A 20,861-nucleotide genomic window follows, 5' to 3' on the forward strand; every position below is an offset into this window, starting at 1 on the left:
CAGATGAAAAACCCAGTTAAAGTAAATATGTATTCTCAAGATGGCTGGTATGGATAATAAAACTTTAATTTAAATAAGTACAAAACAAAGTTTTGACCTTCTTAGGTCATATTCAGGTTAACAAAGAAGGTTTGTAACTGTAAGCCACTCTCCTTGTTAACCTGAAGGTGACCTAAGGTCGAAACATTGTTCTGTACTTTATTCCAATTAAAGTTTTAATACCCGTACGAGCCATCTTGAGAATACAAATTCCTCAATTACCAGAAGACTGTTTTAAAATACCAAAAGAATGTATAACTGAAGATGATTTAATTGAATAAACATTTGACTTAATATTAATACCATAAAATATTAAAAACATAAAAGTTAGGGAAATATTATGTCAAAGAAATAAGAGCTGCTTAAAAATCCACAATGATACTGTGGAAAACATTTTAGTATGAAAGTTGAAAACTTGTTTTAACATGAATAGCATTGTCCCTGGTTATACAAATGAGCACTATTATTGTATTAACAGATTATGCCAGTAGTTTAACCCTTGAAGACTTACAGCTGCACAAGCTGATGTTAAAAATAGAAATAATAGTCATGTTGATTAGAAAATCAAACAATAAGACAAATTTAAAAGTTCATCTCATAATAAATCTTCACATTAATATGAGCTACTGGTGAAGCTCAAGTCAAAAGTTTTATTTTCAAGAATTTAGTTAATGCCACCAGATCCAACAATACCACTTGACCTGGATAAAGGCAGGTTCCAATAAGAATTACATTTACAATAACTATCAATAAAGCTTATCATTAAATGTCCAATAAAATTAGACTAGATTTACCAGAAACAGTTTTTAAGCCATGGACAACTTTATGTTGCACTATCAAGAGCAGAAGTTTTAATTATATCAAAATTAAAATAACAGATAAGTAAAACTTGCTAATAAAAGTTACCATACAAAATGGTCTACAAAACAAACATTGCAATATAACATACAAACAAATAAGAGAAGGCACTACACACTTTGCATGGGTAATGCTAGTATAGATATAAATTAAGATACTTATAATGGGAGGTAGTTAGAGGAAGTAGTGAACAGATACTATTTAATTATCAGTTGCTTATTTTCATTTTGACATTTAAGTATAACTGCTTAGTTGGTTTTAATATAAGTAAAAACTATAAATATAAATGCAAAATATACACAACTGAAAGTCAAAAAAATTATCCAAAATGTTTAAAAATACTTTTATAGCATTTTACTAATTTGGCTAAAATAACTATAAATAGGATATTAGGAGTTTTATTTATACAAAATAAACAAACTCTGTGTAATGGTTAATACTACCATGACTCTAAACAGAGCAGAAAGTTCACAAAAAGAAATATATTTACTTGTTTTATGGATGAAGGTCCTCAATGTCTCTATGTATTTAAGATAATTCCATATAACATTTTCCTAAACTGTATTTCCAATATATACTTACCTCCTCCCACAAATATTTCTCAGTTAGTACTACCCTCCATAGGTGTAGATTTTTCACTTGCCACTCACCATGTAACCCCACTTTTTTCATATATCTACATGCAAATGATCATGCATCAACCCTCCAACAACAGGAGTGCAACACTACCACTACTTTAACTAGCACCCTCTCTAATAATGCACCTGCTAATCACTTCAAGATTGATCATGACCACTTTAACCAATACACCAGAAGTGGGGAAGACAGGTAGGAAATGTAAATGAGGAAAGTATCTATCAGAAATACATTTTCAGTGTTAGAAAGTTTTAACTTCCAATATATCTTTTTTTTCACAAAATGCTGGAATCCCACAATGAACTGATGGAGGATCAATGAGAATATGATACACCTTTGAAAAGCATCCAAAAGAAGACCATGGGGTTTGGTAAGGAATTAAAAATAGCACATCAGTAGGAGAACATACCACTTCTGAGCCAAGTATACCCCTTGCGCTCTAGGGATGTGTATCCAAAACCTAAATGGCAGAAACATGGAAGAGCCCCTAAAACTCTTCAACAAGAAAGGGACTCCTAAGTGTCAAGTGGTCAGGACATAACAGATCATAAATGGAAATACTACCTCAACCATCCCTTACAGCATCTGGAATTGTACATCAGATTCAAGATAGGAAGAGCACTATTTTTCACCTCAAAAACAGTTACTGGAAAGGAAGATGAGTTTCCATACCAAGAATCCATCTCCAGTCCAAAACCTGGCTGTATTGTACAGTCTGCAGTAGGAGGAGAGTACCAAACAAACACTAGAAGATAAGAGTAAATGTGTGGAAAAGTCAAAAGGATTTCAGCAATAGAACTAGTGCATTAGGTGACTGCAATACCGTATCTTAAATAGCACACTGATGGAGTTGATCAGCCAACACCAGGTGTCATCTGGAATTGTATATCAGGTCCATGCTAGGAAAAGCCTCAATGCCTCAAAGCATCAGAGATGGGCAGTAATTCCTGTCTGCTTTAGCTATTTATGTACATGAGATATGGTCCAGAATGAACCTATTTACGAAGCAAAAGCCCATAAAGTGGATGACATATGTCAAAGTGAAGTTGGTAAAGAAGCATGAGAGATAAAAGAGGAGGAATGGGTGGTGACACCAACAGCTGTTGCAATTGTAAAAAACACGTCTGAGTCAGCCAAGACAGTACTACCAACAGAACTCGACAAGGAGTGGTCTGAAATATCAAAAGGATGTGACAAAAGCATCATATAGAAGAATATGCATACGTGTAAAAACTGATCAAATTTTTGTCGAAATTATTCACTGCACCTATTTGTAGATGAGGAACATGCAACCAAAGATGTTAAAGTTGTGTGTTGAGAGGAGATAAAAATGTGTTCAAACTGGGGACACTTAAACAGCACACAACTCCCAAAAAACGATAAAATCCAAAGACCACTCCATCAGTAGAATCTTGTAGGATCAAGACAACTAACCACTGACCAAATTTAGGACACCTGGAATATAGTGGGCCAGCAAAATAATTTGATGGCTGTGAGCCAAAATAAAGACGACCTAAAGTTTGAAAGAAAAGGTTCCTCCTTGTTTGATTATATAAGACACCATCACTGAACTGCCTGAGTGGAGGATAACAAGAAGTTTTACGATACTGACATGCAGAGTAAACTTGGTAAGAGTCCACCATTCTGAAACCTCTTCACACTTGAGAAATGCTCCCCAACCAGAAAAAAAAAGCACCTGTAAAATGGTGATAATGGGGTAGAGCAACCCCATCGTAGTAGTGGTCTGATTCAGCTACCAGGTAAAGTCTGCCAGTAATGGAGAGAGAAAAGTAAGCAGAGCAAGGGATCCCCAACAAATCTCTATTGATTTAACAAATCCTACTAAAGATGGTGAATATGGGCTTGACCAAGAGGAATGAGGGTTTTAAGAAAAGCACATATCCTTAAGACACATAGAATGTCTCATGCAGTAGGAGACCTTGCAAATGAAACATTCCATATCTCTTAACCAAAGGGTTTGACTAAGCAATGACTTTTCCAACTTGATGAATAAACTTACTCTGGCAGCTTCCAAATGAAGAAATTGAGTATAGAAGGTAGAGTCAGCTCATGGGGATACCAGAAGGAGCCAGCCATCAATGTAATTGTGGAAACAAAGTCTCTGTGAATGAAGTATTTGAGTTAATAACTGGAATGACTTGGCAGAGCATACATAGAGCTTAGGCCAGATCAAATGGAAGCAACTGATATTGAAATACACACCCATGTTGAATATAATGAAGGAAAAGTCAGTATGTCAGAGAGATAAGAATATGGAGATATGCATCAACACTTAAATCTTTGTTATCAACAGAACTTTTGTGAAAATCCAACATAGAGTTAATTACAACTCCACAGTGAACACTGGAACAATGGTGAAGAGATTCAGAGACAATTAATCAACCACGAGGTTCCAGTTTCCATCATTTTTGAAAAAACAAAAAAGATGAGAAAAAACCTTGAACAAACAGCATCTCCCTGTTTAATGATATCCTTTAGAATTAAATACTGAACCACTTCTGACAAACACTGGCAATGAAACGAGATTCCATAGAGGGAGAAGAAAATTGAATGGGGAAAAGACAGGTATCAGATGCCAAACCTTTGGAAACAACTTTCAAAATCCACTGATCAATTGTAAACAACCTCTACGTGTGAGCAAAGTGGAAGAATCAGGCCCCCATTGGTCCTGACCTGAGTTACCAACACATGATGCCCAAAAATGACAGGCAGCAAAATGATTATGCAAAGCAGATGGATGAGAAGTCAGGACTAGTAAAGGCCTAGAAGGTGGAGGAGTAAGCCACTGAGATAGATACAGTTGTATTAGGCAAAAAAAAAACAGTGATGAAAGGGATGTAGGCAGTCTGATTCAACCTAGGACTTGAAAGTGTCAGGAAAACCCTCAAATACCACTTTAGAGAAAAACGGTGCCATGCAGAAATCATGCAAAGCAGCAGCAGGTAAATGAAACCTGGATAAAAGAGCATCCTGACCTAAAAGATCCAAACAGCACATCAGCCACGTCTATAAAACAGGGCCACAGAGGAGAACCATGCCAAGGTAGTAAACTGTAGGTGACGAAAACCATCAGAAAATCCCTTGGCATATGATGCTTTGCCTCTGTCAAAAGATGAAGAGAGATAAGGCACAGAAAATAGTGGACATCATAGAGTTTAAACTTCACAAAGGAATAAGAGACTTTTAACACTAGGAATCTAAATATGGGTAGTTAAGCATTATGAAATGCAAAACCCTGATTGTCAAATATACTCCTGGTCACAACTGTTCCCCAAAATGTCTAGCATGGATCTCAATATCCAGTAAAAGAGGAAAAATTAGATATCCACCCATACCCCACTATAATGGCAAGAAGCACAGGAATAGAATCACAGAAAACAGGAGACAAAATCAAACAAACCTGATTAACTGACATAACAAAGGGTAGAGTAGGCCTGGAAAAGTCCCCTAATGTGACATGCAAATGAAAAGCATATTCAGTGAAAGAAATAAATTGTCTAAACTCTCATCCTCCCTGTTAGACACACCATGTGCTGGTTCTACAAGGTACTCCTCAGGTGGTGGTGAGTCTTGTGCAAAATTTTATTTCTCTGCAGATCATAGTAATCATGTCATCAGCCAACAACAGTGGGACCAACCCTGAAGTAGTAGTCAGTAAATCCACATATGCAGTAACAGCAGTGTTAGTTGTAACTATTTGAAACTGCAAGTATAAATTTGAACCAACAGCACTGAGGAAAAAAAATGCACAAAATTAAAATATAACAAAAACTACAAGTAAAACAAAAAAATGTCTTAACAGTAAGACTGCCAGTTGAAAAGTGATTAACATGTGCATTATTAGAGAGGGTGCTGGTTATGATATGGTAATGTTACTCTCATTTTGGAGGAGAGTTGACTCATGATCATTTGCATGTAGATAAGCAGAAGTGAGAAGTGAAAGGCGAGTGGCATGCATAATATTCTAAAAAGAAAATTTGATGGATTAGTACACTATAATCTATCTTCAGTGGGCCTCTAGAAGATGATGGCAATGAAAATATTTGTGCCAACAGACAGAAGTACCAATTGAAAATGTTTTATTGTCAGATGAGGCAAGATATCATAATGCAATGGCATTTTTTTATGACTGATGTAATGAGGCTACTTTTGTTCTTAGAGGTATGCTCAATAAGGCTAACTCAGCCTAAAATTCCTATAAAACTGGCATTAAAATATACAAATAACTTTTGGTGCATTAAAATAAAACTGATACATTCACCAAGACTAAAGCTTAAAAGTTTAGGACTGATTAAAAATCCAACTTGCTTCTTCTTTGTCAAAGTTTAAAAGGTTTAAAAATTATAAAATGAAAACTTATTTCTGATAGGTACTTTCCTCATCTCACAAGATTAGTTTTCTTGCTTTATGCTGCCCTCTATTTGTGAACTTTTATGAATGCATGCCACAAGCCTTCAACTTACCCTAAGTTGGAATCCAAGTTTCAACAAATCTTTAATGTAAATAACTATGTGTTACCTCTCCACCAATTGGAGAAAACTCCTATCATGTGATGTATGTAATTCCCTCTTTGCCCACCACCAAACTACCACTTTGTGGTTTGGCAGAAAATGCAAGCCACGGAAGATAATGGGGAGGAAGCGGAGAAAATGTGTAGGATGGAAGTATTTATCAGAAATACATTTTCATTTACAAAAAATATATCTTCTCATTCTGCATTCTCCCTTTGCTCACAATATTAGCTTGAATCATACACTGAATTGAAGGAGTAACCACTGCGAGGAAAGTACAAGATATCTCCTGGATTTCCCTCCTTATAGGGTTGTTGGGTTTGTTCAAAGTTGAGGGGATCGAGTGACTTGAGATGGACTTTCTTCGAATTCAAGATGACACATGCCTGGTTCCCTGGCATTAGAAGGAAACTCCTCAATTGAGAGGAACAGATCAGACGATCCGAGAAGGGGCACAACACTACAACTGAACCAAATATCTTTTGCCATGAAATGTGATAAGGTCAGGAGTACTACACATGGCAGAACAAAAGGAGAGCATATCTGCATGGGAAAGGATGGTGCAACCTATTGTCTTCTCCTCAAGTCCTAGAGTCCAGGGACACACAGGGTGATCTAATCCCAGGGAAACATGGATGTGTCATCTTGAATTTGAAGAAAATCCATCTCAAGTCACTCGATTCCTTCAACTACGAACAAGCCCAATAACCCTATAAGGAGGGAAACTCAGGACAGAAGCAGAAATATGCCACAACGACCTTCTATGATCCATTACACAGAACAGCAATTGAGAGAAGAGTGACAACCCAAAACCAGTGTGAGAACTTAAATGATCAGAATCATTCTATTTCCAAAACTTTACTTGCTGGGTGCTGACATCCAGACAAGGGTAGAAAGAGGGCACCCAATTAAAGTAGTGAACTACATTTGAGCATCTCAACTCTGGGAAAATCAGCCACCTGGAGGATCTTGTAACTCTCTCTACATTGGCAGAAAACCACTGCCCTTCTTGGAACTATATAGTTATAGCCATCTTTCTGGAAACCATCCAGCAAGTTGCATTATAGTCAACCATCCTTGCAGCTTGAAACTGGTAAGGACTCCTTTACTCCACTGTAAGAAAGGAGAAAAGTGCACTAGGGAATCCAAAGAGACTACAACACTTGAGACACTGCAATGGGTGCAGACCACCTCTATTTATTCAACTGAGGCATGGCAGAGATGGGCATCAATCCCCTTCTGCTGTACTCATGCCATCCATGGGTAGTATGGTCTGGGCATGTTATGATGCAAGTATCACAAGGAATTTACACTTAAGCGATCTTATGAAATGCCACCCTCTCAAGGTTAAGCGTACAAAGCCTTGAAAATATAGGAATCAACATGGGTTACAGCCAGCTATTTCATGAAAAAATAAGTTTAATAAGTTATTTCTAAATAGTAATAATCTATATGCATATATGTAATGTATAATTTAAATGTGACTGTGTATTACAAACTACTAGTCTGCTAAAACATAGCGAAGACAGGGAATATTAAAAATTGGTTTTTACGTTACTTATAACATATGATATGTTATGTGTTATGATACATAACATGAGTGCATGTGCACTATGTTAATGCAAGTTATGTAATGTTAGCTAGGCGTGACTAGAAGGTCTGTATAATAAATATATAGTGTTATGAGACTTAAGCTACTCATACTAAACATTTGTATTTTTGTGTTTAGTCATTCTAGCACAAAAAAAGTATAATTTATATTTATTTCCAAATTATTTTTTGATGATTGCAAAATTGGTCAAGTGACAGACCCCACATGGTTAGGGTATAGAAAATAACACAAAATATAAAGTCTTACCAAAAACAAACATTTTGAAAGTATTTAGGAGGTTCTAGAGATTACATAAATAATATTTGAGATTTTAGGTTTGAAGAATAGTTTAATCATATCATGAAATAACTTTGCACTCAGACCAGTAATGAAAATGACTATTTTCACAAACAAATCTATAGAAAAAATATTTCATTAAGAATTCTGATTTTTTAGAAACAAAATACTTATAACCTTCATTAAATTTTGTGAAGATAAGTATGTTTTATAAAAAGTTACAGTGCAAATACTTAACATGTGCAAATGTGTAGACAAATTCGTGTACATTATACCAAACCTGTTGCAAAATGAGTTAAAGAAGGACTTCTCCAAACTGATCAACCAGCCCACCTGCACATTACTGAGAAAGAGCTGATGAGAAGGACTGGCTGACTCTTGACAAAGACAGCACAAAAGCAAGACTGAAGAAAAAGGCCATAACAGATATAATACTCCATGATAAGCAAATTGGCAGCAGTAAAACCCATGTGGAGTAGATATGACAACTGTGACACTTGTTGTGGTAGGAGGACAAGAACTGTCTTGGATAAACACTGTCATGACCAGAGATCTTGAAAAGTAGGAAGAAAATGCCACATATCACTTCAAAAATGGAGAACAGTGGTAACATGGAAAACTGCAACAGATAGAGCAAGAAAGAAAAAGTTCAGAAAACAGAACTCAGAGCTAAACCTGGAGAAATTGGGTCTACTGCAAGTATGGCTAGAGCCTTGTTGGACAGAAGCCACCTTTGACAACGAGGACATTGTAATCATGTCAAACACAATATGTCATAAAAATAAAGCCAAAAGAATGACTTGTATATATGGAACTGGGTGACAAGTCCATGAGAATAAAATGTCACAGCTCATAAAAGATCTAAAGAGATGCAACCTACATGTGTAGGACCATAACTAAAACACAATATGTGGCCAAAAACGAAGGAAAAAAAAAAATGTCTCCAAAAACCTACAAGCATTCCCATGAGAATCCTCAGATAGAAAAAGAATAGCCAATGCTGTAAAATGGGGCAGAGGTAGGATGATCAAGAACTCTCTGAGACCCATCTTCCAAAATTGGTAAACTGAACCCACACCTGGCAATCCAGACAATGAAGCCAATCCAACAAGTTGCAAGAGTGGACCAACCTGTGGAACAGGCATATCAATGCCATTGCCAAACAGAATGGCAAAATGGCAGTGTAAACTCAAACAGAGAAATTAAAAAACAATAGCTATAAATAACACAACACATACCCAAGAAATGAGCTCTAAGAAAACCAACAATGGGTGAAAAGAATTTCAAAAAGATGTGGGAAGGTATGGTGAAAGGGAGGAAATCAAAATTATTATCAGCATATGCCTCTAAAAGGTTCAAAAAGTACAGGAAGTACACAAATGAGAGACAACATGCAGTCCATATAGTGTTTCATCTCCCTGCAGACAAAGGCCACAAAATCCTCCTACAAGTAAGAGTGACTTCAGAATCCAGAAGTGATATGAAACCATAAAAAAAAAACTTACAACAAATATGGGTAAATCAAATGCTCAAACAGAAAACTGGAATGACGTTGAATGAAGTTAATGTGAAAGAAGTTAAAGAAAGTTAAACCATCTGCACTGAAGCACTGCCAAATTAGAAGTGATAATTTGGTGGTTGCACATAGAGGGAGTCATGTGTCATGTGACAGTTGTACTCTCCTGTTAGTGGAGAGGTGACATATAGTGATTCATAAGAGAGGCATGTTGGAACATTCAATTACAAGTAAGTAGAGGGCAACATAAAACAAAAAAAGCTAATTTTTCAAGAGGAGGAGGAATACTATATTAGAAATCTTAAATACAGAAATATTTTTAAAAAAATTTTTTATCACTATATTTTGTTTTGTACCTTGAAACAAAACATATTCCCCCAAAAACAAAAATATTTAAATTATGGTTATATCTCAAATTAATTATCATTAGTAACATTAATAAAACAATGACAATACAAAAAAAAAGCTCTTTCACATACATACTTAAAATAAATATAAATTCATAAATCTTGTATTTTCTTTACAACTGGTTTTTAATATGTAGCATCATGATGTTCAGAATTGCATAAAGAGACACCAGAACATCTTGGAGAACATGAACATTAGTGGCAAATGACCGAAAAAAGACAAACTTAGTATGACAAAACAAAATTTGTTTACACTGCTTTCTAAAGATTAATAAGACTTATAAATCCAGGTGTGATTTATATTACTACAAAGCCCCTGAAAATTTCTATTTTCAGTATAAATTATTCTTACATTTATTTAAAATACACAGAAAACTGTGCACTCCTTAAAAATTTTCTTTGCCCATGGAAACAGTTTTTTATATACTATATAGTTTTAGGTTCTAGTATTTTATGAAAGGCCTAGTCAGTACTAGATAAAACAAATATAGCACAGTTGACACATCACATTGTCCTTTACTTTCAGTCTTAATTAATAATAAAATGTATTTCCACACAATGTGGAAAAACTTATGCTGATCTCCAAGTCTTTCTGTGACAGCTGATAAAAACTGAAATCAATTTTACATCCAATGAGTACGAGGTAAAAAAGATTTAGAGTAATCTTAACCTCATATAACTAAAGTTTCCATTCACAGTACAACCAATAACTACAATTCTCTTATACGACCAACAATTTACTACATAAAAATTGAGTTTGTTCACTTAGCAAATATTCTTAGTTAGTTTACCTTGAGAAGATGTTTGTTGAAGATGAGTATGTGTCTGTGATAAATTAAGATCCAGCTGGTAAGTACTGGGCCCAGGTAGTGATGGCATTCCTAGAGAGTCAACATACGGCATAACACTGTACTTTTCTGCAGACTGATCACAATTAGATGTGGATGAGTCCTTTAGGGATGATACAACAGGCTTGATATCTAGAAAGTATATTGGTTAAACTATTATTTTTTTCAATTCCATAATAACTCTGTCTGGAATACAAAAACACTACTATATGAACTACTATTCATACAGTCAATTTTTACAGTTTGAATGCCTTTTTGGAGCTAGTGACAAATTATTATTATTATTAATTTCCTTAGTGATATGAGAGTTCCATGTGTACACTTTTGCAAAGCCTGGATGTCAAAAATGTAAAATGAGCTCTAAAGTAACTTTCAAAATAACCCATATTTTGCCATTATTCATCATGAAGGAAAGTAATTACATAAAGCAAGCATAAGAAATACAGCAGCAATCCATGTGAGTGCTCTTATTGTAAATGCTTAGTGCAGCAGCAAATGCTGTACTGAGCATTTACAATAAGAGCACCCACATGGATCTTTTCTTTACCTTACAGCAATGTTAATATAAGATACATAATTTTTGAACAAGTGATATAAAACAATGAATTTAACCTGTGTCTACCAAAATTGTGGCAATTACTTACTTTTTCTAGTTGTAAATAAATATATCTTATTGATAGAATACCACATCAGGAGGGAATGAAAATTAAAAATACCCTCCTCTTCTTCTGCATGATTCAGTGAAGAATAGGTGACATTCTGTGTCATGTGTCACATGAGTTGTTTCACTTCAACAATGTAGTTCAACAACAGTAACCACAGTGCATCTTGGGTTGATGTACCAAACAAATACATAAAATCCATCCAACAAGAATAATCACCAAGTTACACTGGAAAAATTTGATGTGATAAATTAAAAGCTATGTTGAACACAAGTTTATTTTTACAGCAAATTACATGACTTAACAAGTTGTTTGAATTTGCTGTGTTTATAAGATATCAGCTACTGTTTAAGTTAAACACAATATTTTACTTTTTGCTCAAGCATCTGCCAACACTCACAGAAGTTATCTTGATAACATAACTATGGGCATTTATTTCATCAGATGTACTATTCAGCTGAAAACATAAATAATAAGTTGGCTGTTTTCTGATAAAAAGTAATAATAATTATACAATAATGCCAATATTAGTTTTGTGTGCAAAATTTATATTATTTCAAACTCTCCCTCTGTGGACTATACAATTTTACCTCTTTAATATCAAATATTGTAATAACAATATATCAAACTAGTGAATTAAAAGACATTTTAGAAAACTACAAGATGATTTATAATATTTTAAACTCATATTTTTTATTTAAATAGTTAGTCATTTTATATCATTAAAAACAGATACAAAAATACTTAGTATTTGCACTGCTTGACCACAATACCTATTTTTTTAATACCAGATATATTATTTAGTAAAATCAAAAAGTACTAAAACAAATTTTCTTGGCCTTTTTTATATATTCAATTAAAATAACTGTTACCTTCCAGCATAGAAGTTGTCTTTAATTCTGAAGCAGATGTGGAGGGTAACGAACCTAGTGTAGCAGTTGATACAACCATTTGACTCGTAGATGTATGACTAGAAATTGTTGACTCAACTGCAGATTCAGCATTGGCAGGAGCAGAAGGACTCAAAATAGTCGGTGGTGAGGGTTCATCTTGTGTTTGGTTAGTTGATGTTGTAACTGTCTGTTTAAATAAAACAAATATTTACACTTCAATATTTTTATATCTTTCATGATCTCTTTTATAAGCATGGATTTTTAATATGTATTAAAAGTAATTCTTTATTAAAGTTTGTGTTTACTAATGAGAAAAAGATTAATTATTACGAGAACTTTGAAATGCTTCCTACATGTTGTATTTGTATTCAATAACATCAGCATGATTTGTAACTTCCTAAACAAAGACATTTACCTGAATAAAAATTAAAATTACTGTTAATGATGAAAATTTAATAATTTATATCATTTCACCTGACATTTACACACATACTGAGTCATTTAAAGAAATATCTAATTTAGCTTTTAGTCCTACACAAGATTTGAATCATCAGTTTGTAAATTAGATTATTTTGTTCTACTTATGTGGCATTTGCTATGACACAGTGTTCGGATCTTTATTTCTTATTTTTTGCTAGCTCATAAACACAAGGTGTATGTAATATTCTTGAAATTTCTAAAATATAGTTAAAATCTAGAATTGTTTTAATTTTTAATTAACATGTTCTAATAATCAGTATCACTATATCCACTCTGAATTCATATAGCATTGATAGACTGGCTACTATATAAATTTCTCAATTTGAAAATATCTCTGATTAGTTACTGAATACTTATTTTAATCCTCAAACAGAAGCCATTATTAGCTGATTCTACTACCTACAACATTCCTGATGTTTAAGGGTTTTTTGTTGTGTTTTTTTTCAATTGTAAATGAATATTTTTGTAGAAATTACAATTTATCCTTCTTAAGAAATATAAAAATTGATTAGCTAAATGGGACAGTAATCTTGCACCATCTTGTACAATTTCATTGGGAAAATCTGATATCTTGAAAGATTTATATGTTTAAGTAATAATTATATCTATTATACCAGGAATGTACATCTGAAGTATTGTTGTAAGGAGGAATGACATAATAGAAAAAAACAATTGCTCAGAATTATAGACAGAAATTTGGCATAGGGCTATAATCAAAACCTGGTGACATCTAAAACTGTACATCAGGTCCATGATACGAAGAGAAACAATTTTTGTCTACTCCACATATGTTAGCCCATTAAGTGTACAGTCTCAGATGAACACACTTATGAAGTAAAATAAAAAAATGCTTGAGATAACTATAGGCAGTCCTACAAAAATCCCTATCTAAACAGTGTGCATAACCTAAAACTGCAAGGTAATAGTTTAGTCAGAGATAACAATTAAAAAAGAGACACAGAACCAACAGCTGGTGGCATCTAGAATTCCACATCAAGTCCACAGGAGGAAGGGGTGCAATGTAACTGACATCAAGTATGGTTGCAGGATAGACAGTATGTATTTTTGTAAAAAAACGTATACCTGGTCAAGAATCACTTACCACAGAAAGGGATCCATAATACACTAGCAAAAAGGCCCCTAAAAAGTACAAAACATTAAAAAAACAGCTTTTCACAATACCAAAATGAAAAAAATTAAATAAATAGTAAAAACTAATTCAGTAGCAGAATGAAAAACAAAAAACTTTGTGAGCAAAATCCAGCACATCTGTACAGTAATGCTGCCAACTGAGAAGTGATTACCAAGTGCAGCTGTGAAGATGGAGCTGGTTACAGTAGGAGTGGTGTCACACTCCTATTATTGAACAGCTGCTGCATGATCATTTGCATGTGCATATGCAGAACTGGGAGGTGACAGACTAGTAGCACGCATAACATCCTAAAGAAAAAGTTGATGGACTAGTACACTATGATCTGTCTTCAGTGGGCCTCTTTTGCAACATATTTCATTGAATAGTTTTGCAAGACCTAGCCTATGAAACTATCCAGCTTATAAGTTCACGAGAAACTCTCATCAAATATCTATACAAGCAGAATTAAAAATTGCAAGTCTTTACTTGTCAAGTACAACAACAATGTAGTTCAAAGTTACTTAAAACACTTGTTCATGAGAACAATATTCCTACTCCATAATTTAGTGCTGGTTATCTTAAACATCTGTGTCATCTCATGACTTAGTTTCATGTATGAAAATGCTTCAAGTTATTTGTCTGTTTGAATTTTGTGCAAAAGTACAACAGCATATCTGTATCAGCCATCCTTAATTTAGCAGTGAAAAACTAGAAGGAAGATAGCTAGTCATCACCACCCACTGCCTACTCATGGTTTACTCTTTTACCAATAAATAGTGGGATTGACTGTCACATTGTAATGCTCTCATGACTGTAAGGGAAGCATGTTTGGTGAAACAGTGGTTTGAACCTGCAACTCTCAGATTGTGAGTCAAGCATCCTAACCACCTAGCGATGCCAGGTCTTCAAATTATTAAAGACACCAAATTAACAGGAATAAAGTCAAACACAGTTAAAAATATTGAAGTCTAAAGAATTACAATTCCAAGTTCATTACATAGTGAATAAAAAAACATGACTTGCATCAAAGAAGACATTATCATTAAGATATTCCTACAACAAATCATTTTAAAAATTAGATTAACAAACTATAACTTGTAATGCAGAATGGTAGTGGTTTAAAGACTTCTAATTATATCTTTAGTTACATTTGTTAACCCTCAACTGGTACGGTGAATCAGAATGGCCCATGTCAGTTTTTCAAATCAATACTCTCACCCAGTCAATGCTGCACTCTATCCTTAATCAGTTCTCAATTGCTGAGCAGAGTGGACATGCTGTAATAGTTCTTTTTATTATCATGCTAATCATTTCATTGCAGCTTACAAGTCATTTTGACCTCACTATATCAAAATGATCCCCTTCTTATCACTTATAATACAAAAATATCGTTTAAAAACCCATGTAGGACCAAAGATAATTTAGAACTCACATAAAATCATTAAAAGTTATAATTTTCTTATACTTACAAGGTATTTTAAATAGGTACTTACTGCTTCTCACAGATATAGCTATTCTTATTAAGTGCTGTACCCTATACTTAGAAAATTTTATTTGCCACAAGCCTTGAACTTTCCTGTACCCCACAATATTAAAGTAAATCATCATGCAACAAACCCTCCACCAAAAGGAGTGCAACAACCCCTTCTAAAACATGTGACTCCCCTTATTCCATTCTATTAAACTATCATTTCCGTGTTTTTGCAGATAAAAGCATTTTTGTCAGTGGGGAAGAAGGGTTAAAAAAGGTTAGTTCTTATTGGAAAAACATTTTCAGTATAGGAAAATTAAAATTGCTAATATGGTACATTAACTCCTCTCACATAAATAGTTAGAATCCCACACTGAATAGGCAAGGGAAAGAAAGAAGTATCCTTCAAAAGTGTCCAAAAAGGGAAGATCCTTGCAGTAGAGGATCTTATGTGGGAGACTGCACCATTTTGTACCTTGTACACCCCTACCATAAAACCTGCAGGATCATACGACATGACCCACAATGTGGTAGCAGTGAACACGAGTCCAACTGAGTAAGAGAACAGACACCCCTGTAATACATGTGTGAGAATTTATGCTGATTGATTAAGTCTCTAAATCCTAAATCCAATTACCGAGAACCAACAACAATGTGGGGGTAAGAAGACAGATCCTAATCAAGTGGGTAAAACATAATTTTGGTCGCTCACTCCAAAGTTACAACATTTCCTCACATAAACCCATTCAGAGATGGTGTATCAGAAAGAATCAGAGAATCACTACCCTACTATCAACTTAATAGATTAAGTATTGTTTGCATCATATATACTGATCACATTCAGGAGGATGCCTCCATGTTCCACCGCCCCAATGGTTTGTAAATGAAAAGAAGTAAGGACTCCCATACTCCCAAGAGAACTCATGCAAAGTTCCATTGTTCATGCAGTGTCCACTGAAGACACCTCATATGTGTTCAATCCAAGGGGATAAGGGTTCCATAAAAGACCACATCTGCCAAAGCAATAGCATCTCACAAGCAGTAACAAAGGGGGCAGTAGTATGGGCATGGAGAATTGAAAGCTTAAATGGAGATGAAGAGAAAATTGGGCCTGAATAGGATAAGTGTTGAAAAAGACACAAAAGTGGACAAGATACAGGGTATGTGTAGGGAATGACTTCTTCAACTTGATCAACTAACCCACACAAGCAGTCTCAAAAGAAGAAGATGAGTGTAATGGGTCAATCCCCATTTGAAATGAGTTAAGAAAAGCCAGTCATTCATGTAATGGTACAAGTGCAACCCTGGGGGACACAAGTCAAGTAAAAGCCTTGACCACTCAACAAAAGACATATGGGGCCAACACACACCTGAAAGGTATGACAAGAAATTGATACTGTACCTTATGATGAACACCCTTTATTCTTCTGAAGAAAAATAGTCAACTGTTTGAAAGAGCTTGAGTTTTGGGTCTCATTTAAAAACATGAACAAACTGAAGATAGTACCTCAACCAATGAAATATGGGAATATGTAGATAAGCATTTAAGATATCTTCCTTATTCATTGATAGAACCAGAGAAAACAAACTCACCTGAAGGTGAGAAAAAACTCCATGATAAAGTAAGGTAGAACCATATATTTATTAAGGCAGGACAAGTCGATACCAGGCTACTAGTCTCTGGTTTTCTTGGATGCCAAAAACAACCTGGAGAAGAAAGAGGTACAGATCTGATGGCTTTCTGGGAGAGAAGATTCTGTACTGCCTCAGACAAACATTCACTGGTGGTAGGATCTCAAGACAACAGAAAAGATACAGGTAACCATGATAATGGAGGAGGGGAAAGGAAGTGGATGGCAAGTCTGTTAGATAACACTTGAATAACCCATACATATGTAGCAAAATAATGCAACAGGGGAACAAAATTGGTCAAGTGAGTCCTCACTGGACTGGAACTCAAAAGGTGCTGTTGGTGGCAAGTCCATCTTCATTGCAACAAGTGGAAGAACCCCTAGAGGTACGATCTCTTAAAGGCTAGGAAGGAGCATGACAGGAAACAGTAATAGTGGATTTTCTGGGCTCAGAAGGAGATAAATGATCAATTAAAGATGAAAGGATCAGTTGTCATCTCACAGATTTTGCACAGGATTCTAAAGTTTAAGGAATATCTCTGAAAATAGACTATGGGAGAAAAGAGGCTCATTCATAATTCCTAAACATAAGTAGAAGGTAAACAAACTTGAGACAATACAACAGCTCTCCCCAGAAGATACCAGCAACAGAGAAACCAGTTGTATAAGGAAAGGGTCAAAGAAGATAAATGATCCAACGTGGAGGTAATCAAGAAGAGGCTATTCTTTCACCAAACCCTCAGAAAACTTTGTGAAACACCTCAGAAAGGATGTGGATAGTGGAAAAGTATTGTAGGAGAATCAATATAGTAAGACAAAGGCAAAAACTGGTCATGTGATAAATGAACAGCACTGACAATAAAAATTTAGTAAACCTTTTGGGTAATTTACTATATATTTATTAAACAAAATATTTCAAGATAATTTATGAGCTCTTTGCCAGATGACAGCACTTTCATATTCCTCTTACAAAGAGTTCATATATTAGATATAAATATTGTATTTTATCAACCTTGGACTGTGTGGGGAGGCTAGAGTGAATTTCACCCCCTTATCCAGAAGTTAGAGTTTCACTCCTGGTCTTTTTCATAGCACAAGGCATCATAGTCAAGTGTTGTCTTTAACTAAAATAGCCTGCCTATTATTTGCACATATCACTAGAACACTTGATTTCACTCTGATGTACAGATATTACATTGAGTATTAATCCAAAAGTTTGTTTTGTTAACCAATAAAATTATGTTAAATATTTCTTGTTGAAAAATACTGTGTGTATTACTCACCTGGGTAAATGAAGTGCAGGTCTGAAACTGATCTCTTACTTCACTTGTTTCATTATCCACATGCAATCCTTCTTGTAAGACCTCTCGAGACCTTTCTGCTACAAGTTTACACAAGTTCTGATCAGTGGATGCATGGAAAGATAATGAACAAGAATCAATTTTCTGCGATTCTGTTGATGGAGGGGAAACATCCATTGGTATGGATGGAACCAACCTTTCTTCTTTAGAAATCTGTTTACTATACATTTCCTGAATCAAAAGATCAGAAGTTTCTGAATGTCTCAGTTTTGTCTGTAATAATTCTTCAACATCACTGTGACTAGATCCTGACCTTCGGCGTGGCCTTCCCCTTTTTCTTCTATTGACTGAAGCTGCTTCCATCAAGTGATGGTGACTTTCAGTTAAGGTGTTTTGTTGTGGTGCACGAGAAATTTTTGGGACCATTTCATGAAAAATGGTTCCATCTTTCTCACCTTGTTCTTTATCCTCAACTTCAGCTAAGCCTTTTACTTTTAAACTTTGTGCTGTTTTTAATAAGGTTGACAGCTGATCCTGTGACACATTCACTTGACCATGATACATAAAATCAATAATAGCTTTCAGATCTTTGTAATTCATGTCCTTCATGATAACAATTGGATGTTTACAGGGGTTTTCTTTAAACAAACTCTGAAAGAAAGGACTACATGCTGATAAAACCATTTTATGTGCTTTTAAACTAAGTCCTTCACAGGCCAGTGTCACATCAACAAACTCTTCATTGAAAAGAAGCTGTTCAAAAACATTTAGCATGTTGTCATGGTGATTGCTCCACTTTAAACAAAACTGTTGGGATCCCATTGTGACAAATTACCTGTAACAAACAGGATTTAATAAACTGTATATACACATTAGTTTTTTCAATATATCATAACAAGTAGCTTCATGTTCAATCTATTAAAACATTCAACCTTAGCACAATACACATCACCCCTTTTTTATAAATGTATAATAATCAAAGTAGAAACAAATTCAAAGTAACCATGTATATCACATTCACAAGTTTACAACTTTTGTAAGAAATTAATTCCTGCTAAAGATTAAATCCAAAATATATTCCTACTTCCCTTTTAATCATCTTATTTCACAATGTAGCATGGAGACAAGGGACAACTTGGTCTTTTACAGCTGTCCTTGCACATCAACTTTTGAGAAAAGTGAAAATATAAACCCACCATTTATTTATCGGGATATAATCAATACTATAAAGCAATTACCAGTCAATATATTCTACTTAGTAACAACAGTGCTGTTTCCACTCTGGCAATACATGGTATAGTGACTGCATTTCTGCTAGAACTTGGCAACAAATCTGATGCACTCACTTGCAATGTAACAACAAGAAATGAGAAGAGTTCAGCCAGAAAATTAGGCTACACTAACTAAACTTAAGTTCAACATTAAAAACCAATCGTGGTTAATTAAATTAATCAACATTATTTTAGTAGTTTATGGTAACTTGGTGTAAGCAGTTCACAAACACAGTAGTGTATAAAGATTAATATATAGTGTAGCATTGAGCTGTGTAGTGCTATATTATAAAATCAATATTCTTCAATAGAATTGTTGTTTGTGAACACATTACAAAACATGCTCATTGGTATTCAGAATTAATTACTTTATCTACAATCATTAAGAAAAAACAAGCTAATATACTGCTAAATATTTGTTTTATTTTGTACACACAAGTACTGTTACATATATGCCTCTGTGCATTTTCTGTCAAGGGCACAAAGATCACACCTACAGTGAGCAATGTCTCACTAACAGAAATTAAAATTCAACATTCATAAAAATCAGACTTAGACCTAAGATCTTTATGCATATAAACATGAAAACAATACACAACACACTGTTATTGAAATATCTTTTGTGTAACATACAACTGAAATATTGCCAATCTATGCATTATCAAAACAAAGACTTAATCAACACATTTGTCATTTTTTCAAATGCAACAATAAAATCTATTCTGGACAAAAAATCATTTTCCACAAGACAGAAACTGATCTTAGATACGAATCTGATCCACTAAGAGTTATGCAAAAGTCAGAGGACTTTCGTTCCTTAAAAATGAAAGAAAAAAGGTCAAATATTTGACATGACCCTTTCTGGACTTCCTCACAACAAAAATACTTAACCAAATTGAATGAAATGTTTATAAAAAAAAACTTAATAGGGTTTTCTTTTGGATTTTAAAAATATAATTTGATTTACTTTTTTCTTTCATTGTTTACATTGTAAAACTTCTATAAATTTGTTGTGAGACTTTTTAAAAACAATTTTACAAGTACACCCTTTCATCTCATATTTAATGTTCCTATTGTTGATCAGAAACTTTCATTTATATATCCAATAATTTTCATTTACATATTTCTTTTTATATTTATTCTTGAAGATTGTACTAGTTACTATCTCTGGATACACACACACACACACACACACACACACAAACAAACTGACAATGATTCATTATCTATGACCTATGACATGACTTATCACAAAGGCATAAGGTTAAAATAAATAACAAAATTTGACCTGATAGA

At 34.3% G+C, this 20,861-nt stretch overlaps 1 protein-coding gene across 14 annotated transcripts in view; it reads right to left on the minus strand.

Annotated features, from left to right (window-relative positions):
• The window catches only part of LOC143239029 (uncharacterized), a 72,141-nt gene that overhangs the window by 45,816 nt on the left and 5,464 nt on the right, over positions 1-20,861 (minus strand). For all 14 annotated transcript variants that reach the window (XR_013020921.1, XR_013020923.1, XR_013020922.1 and 11 more), the window contains exons 2-4: positions 18,277-19,129; positions 12,259-12,466; positions 10,668-10,856 (exon numbers count right to left, since the gene is read on the minus strand). Coding sequence is in view for 7 of the 14 variants with exons in the window: in XM_076479767.1 (XP_076335882.1) it covers positions 10,668-10,856; positions 12,259-12,466; positions 18,277-19,116 (1,237 nt within the window). In the remaining 7 variants the exon portion in view is untranslated. The remainder of the gene's footprint in view (positions 1-10,667; positions 10,857-12,258; positions 12,467-18,276; positions 19,130-20,861) is intronic.

This window comes from Tachypleus tridentatus, chromosome 13 (assembly GCF_004210375.1).
Source record: "Tachypleus tridentatus isolate NWPU-2018 chromosome 13, ASM421037v1, whole genome shotgun sequence".
Classification (NCBI taxonomy): Eukaryota; Metazoa; Arthropoda; class Merostomata; order Xiphosura; family Limulidae; genus Tachypleus; species Tachypleus tridentatus.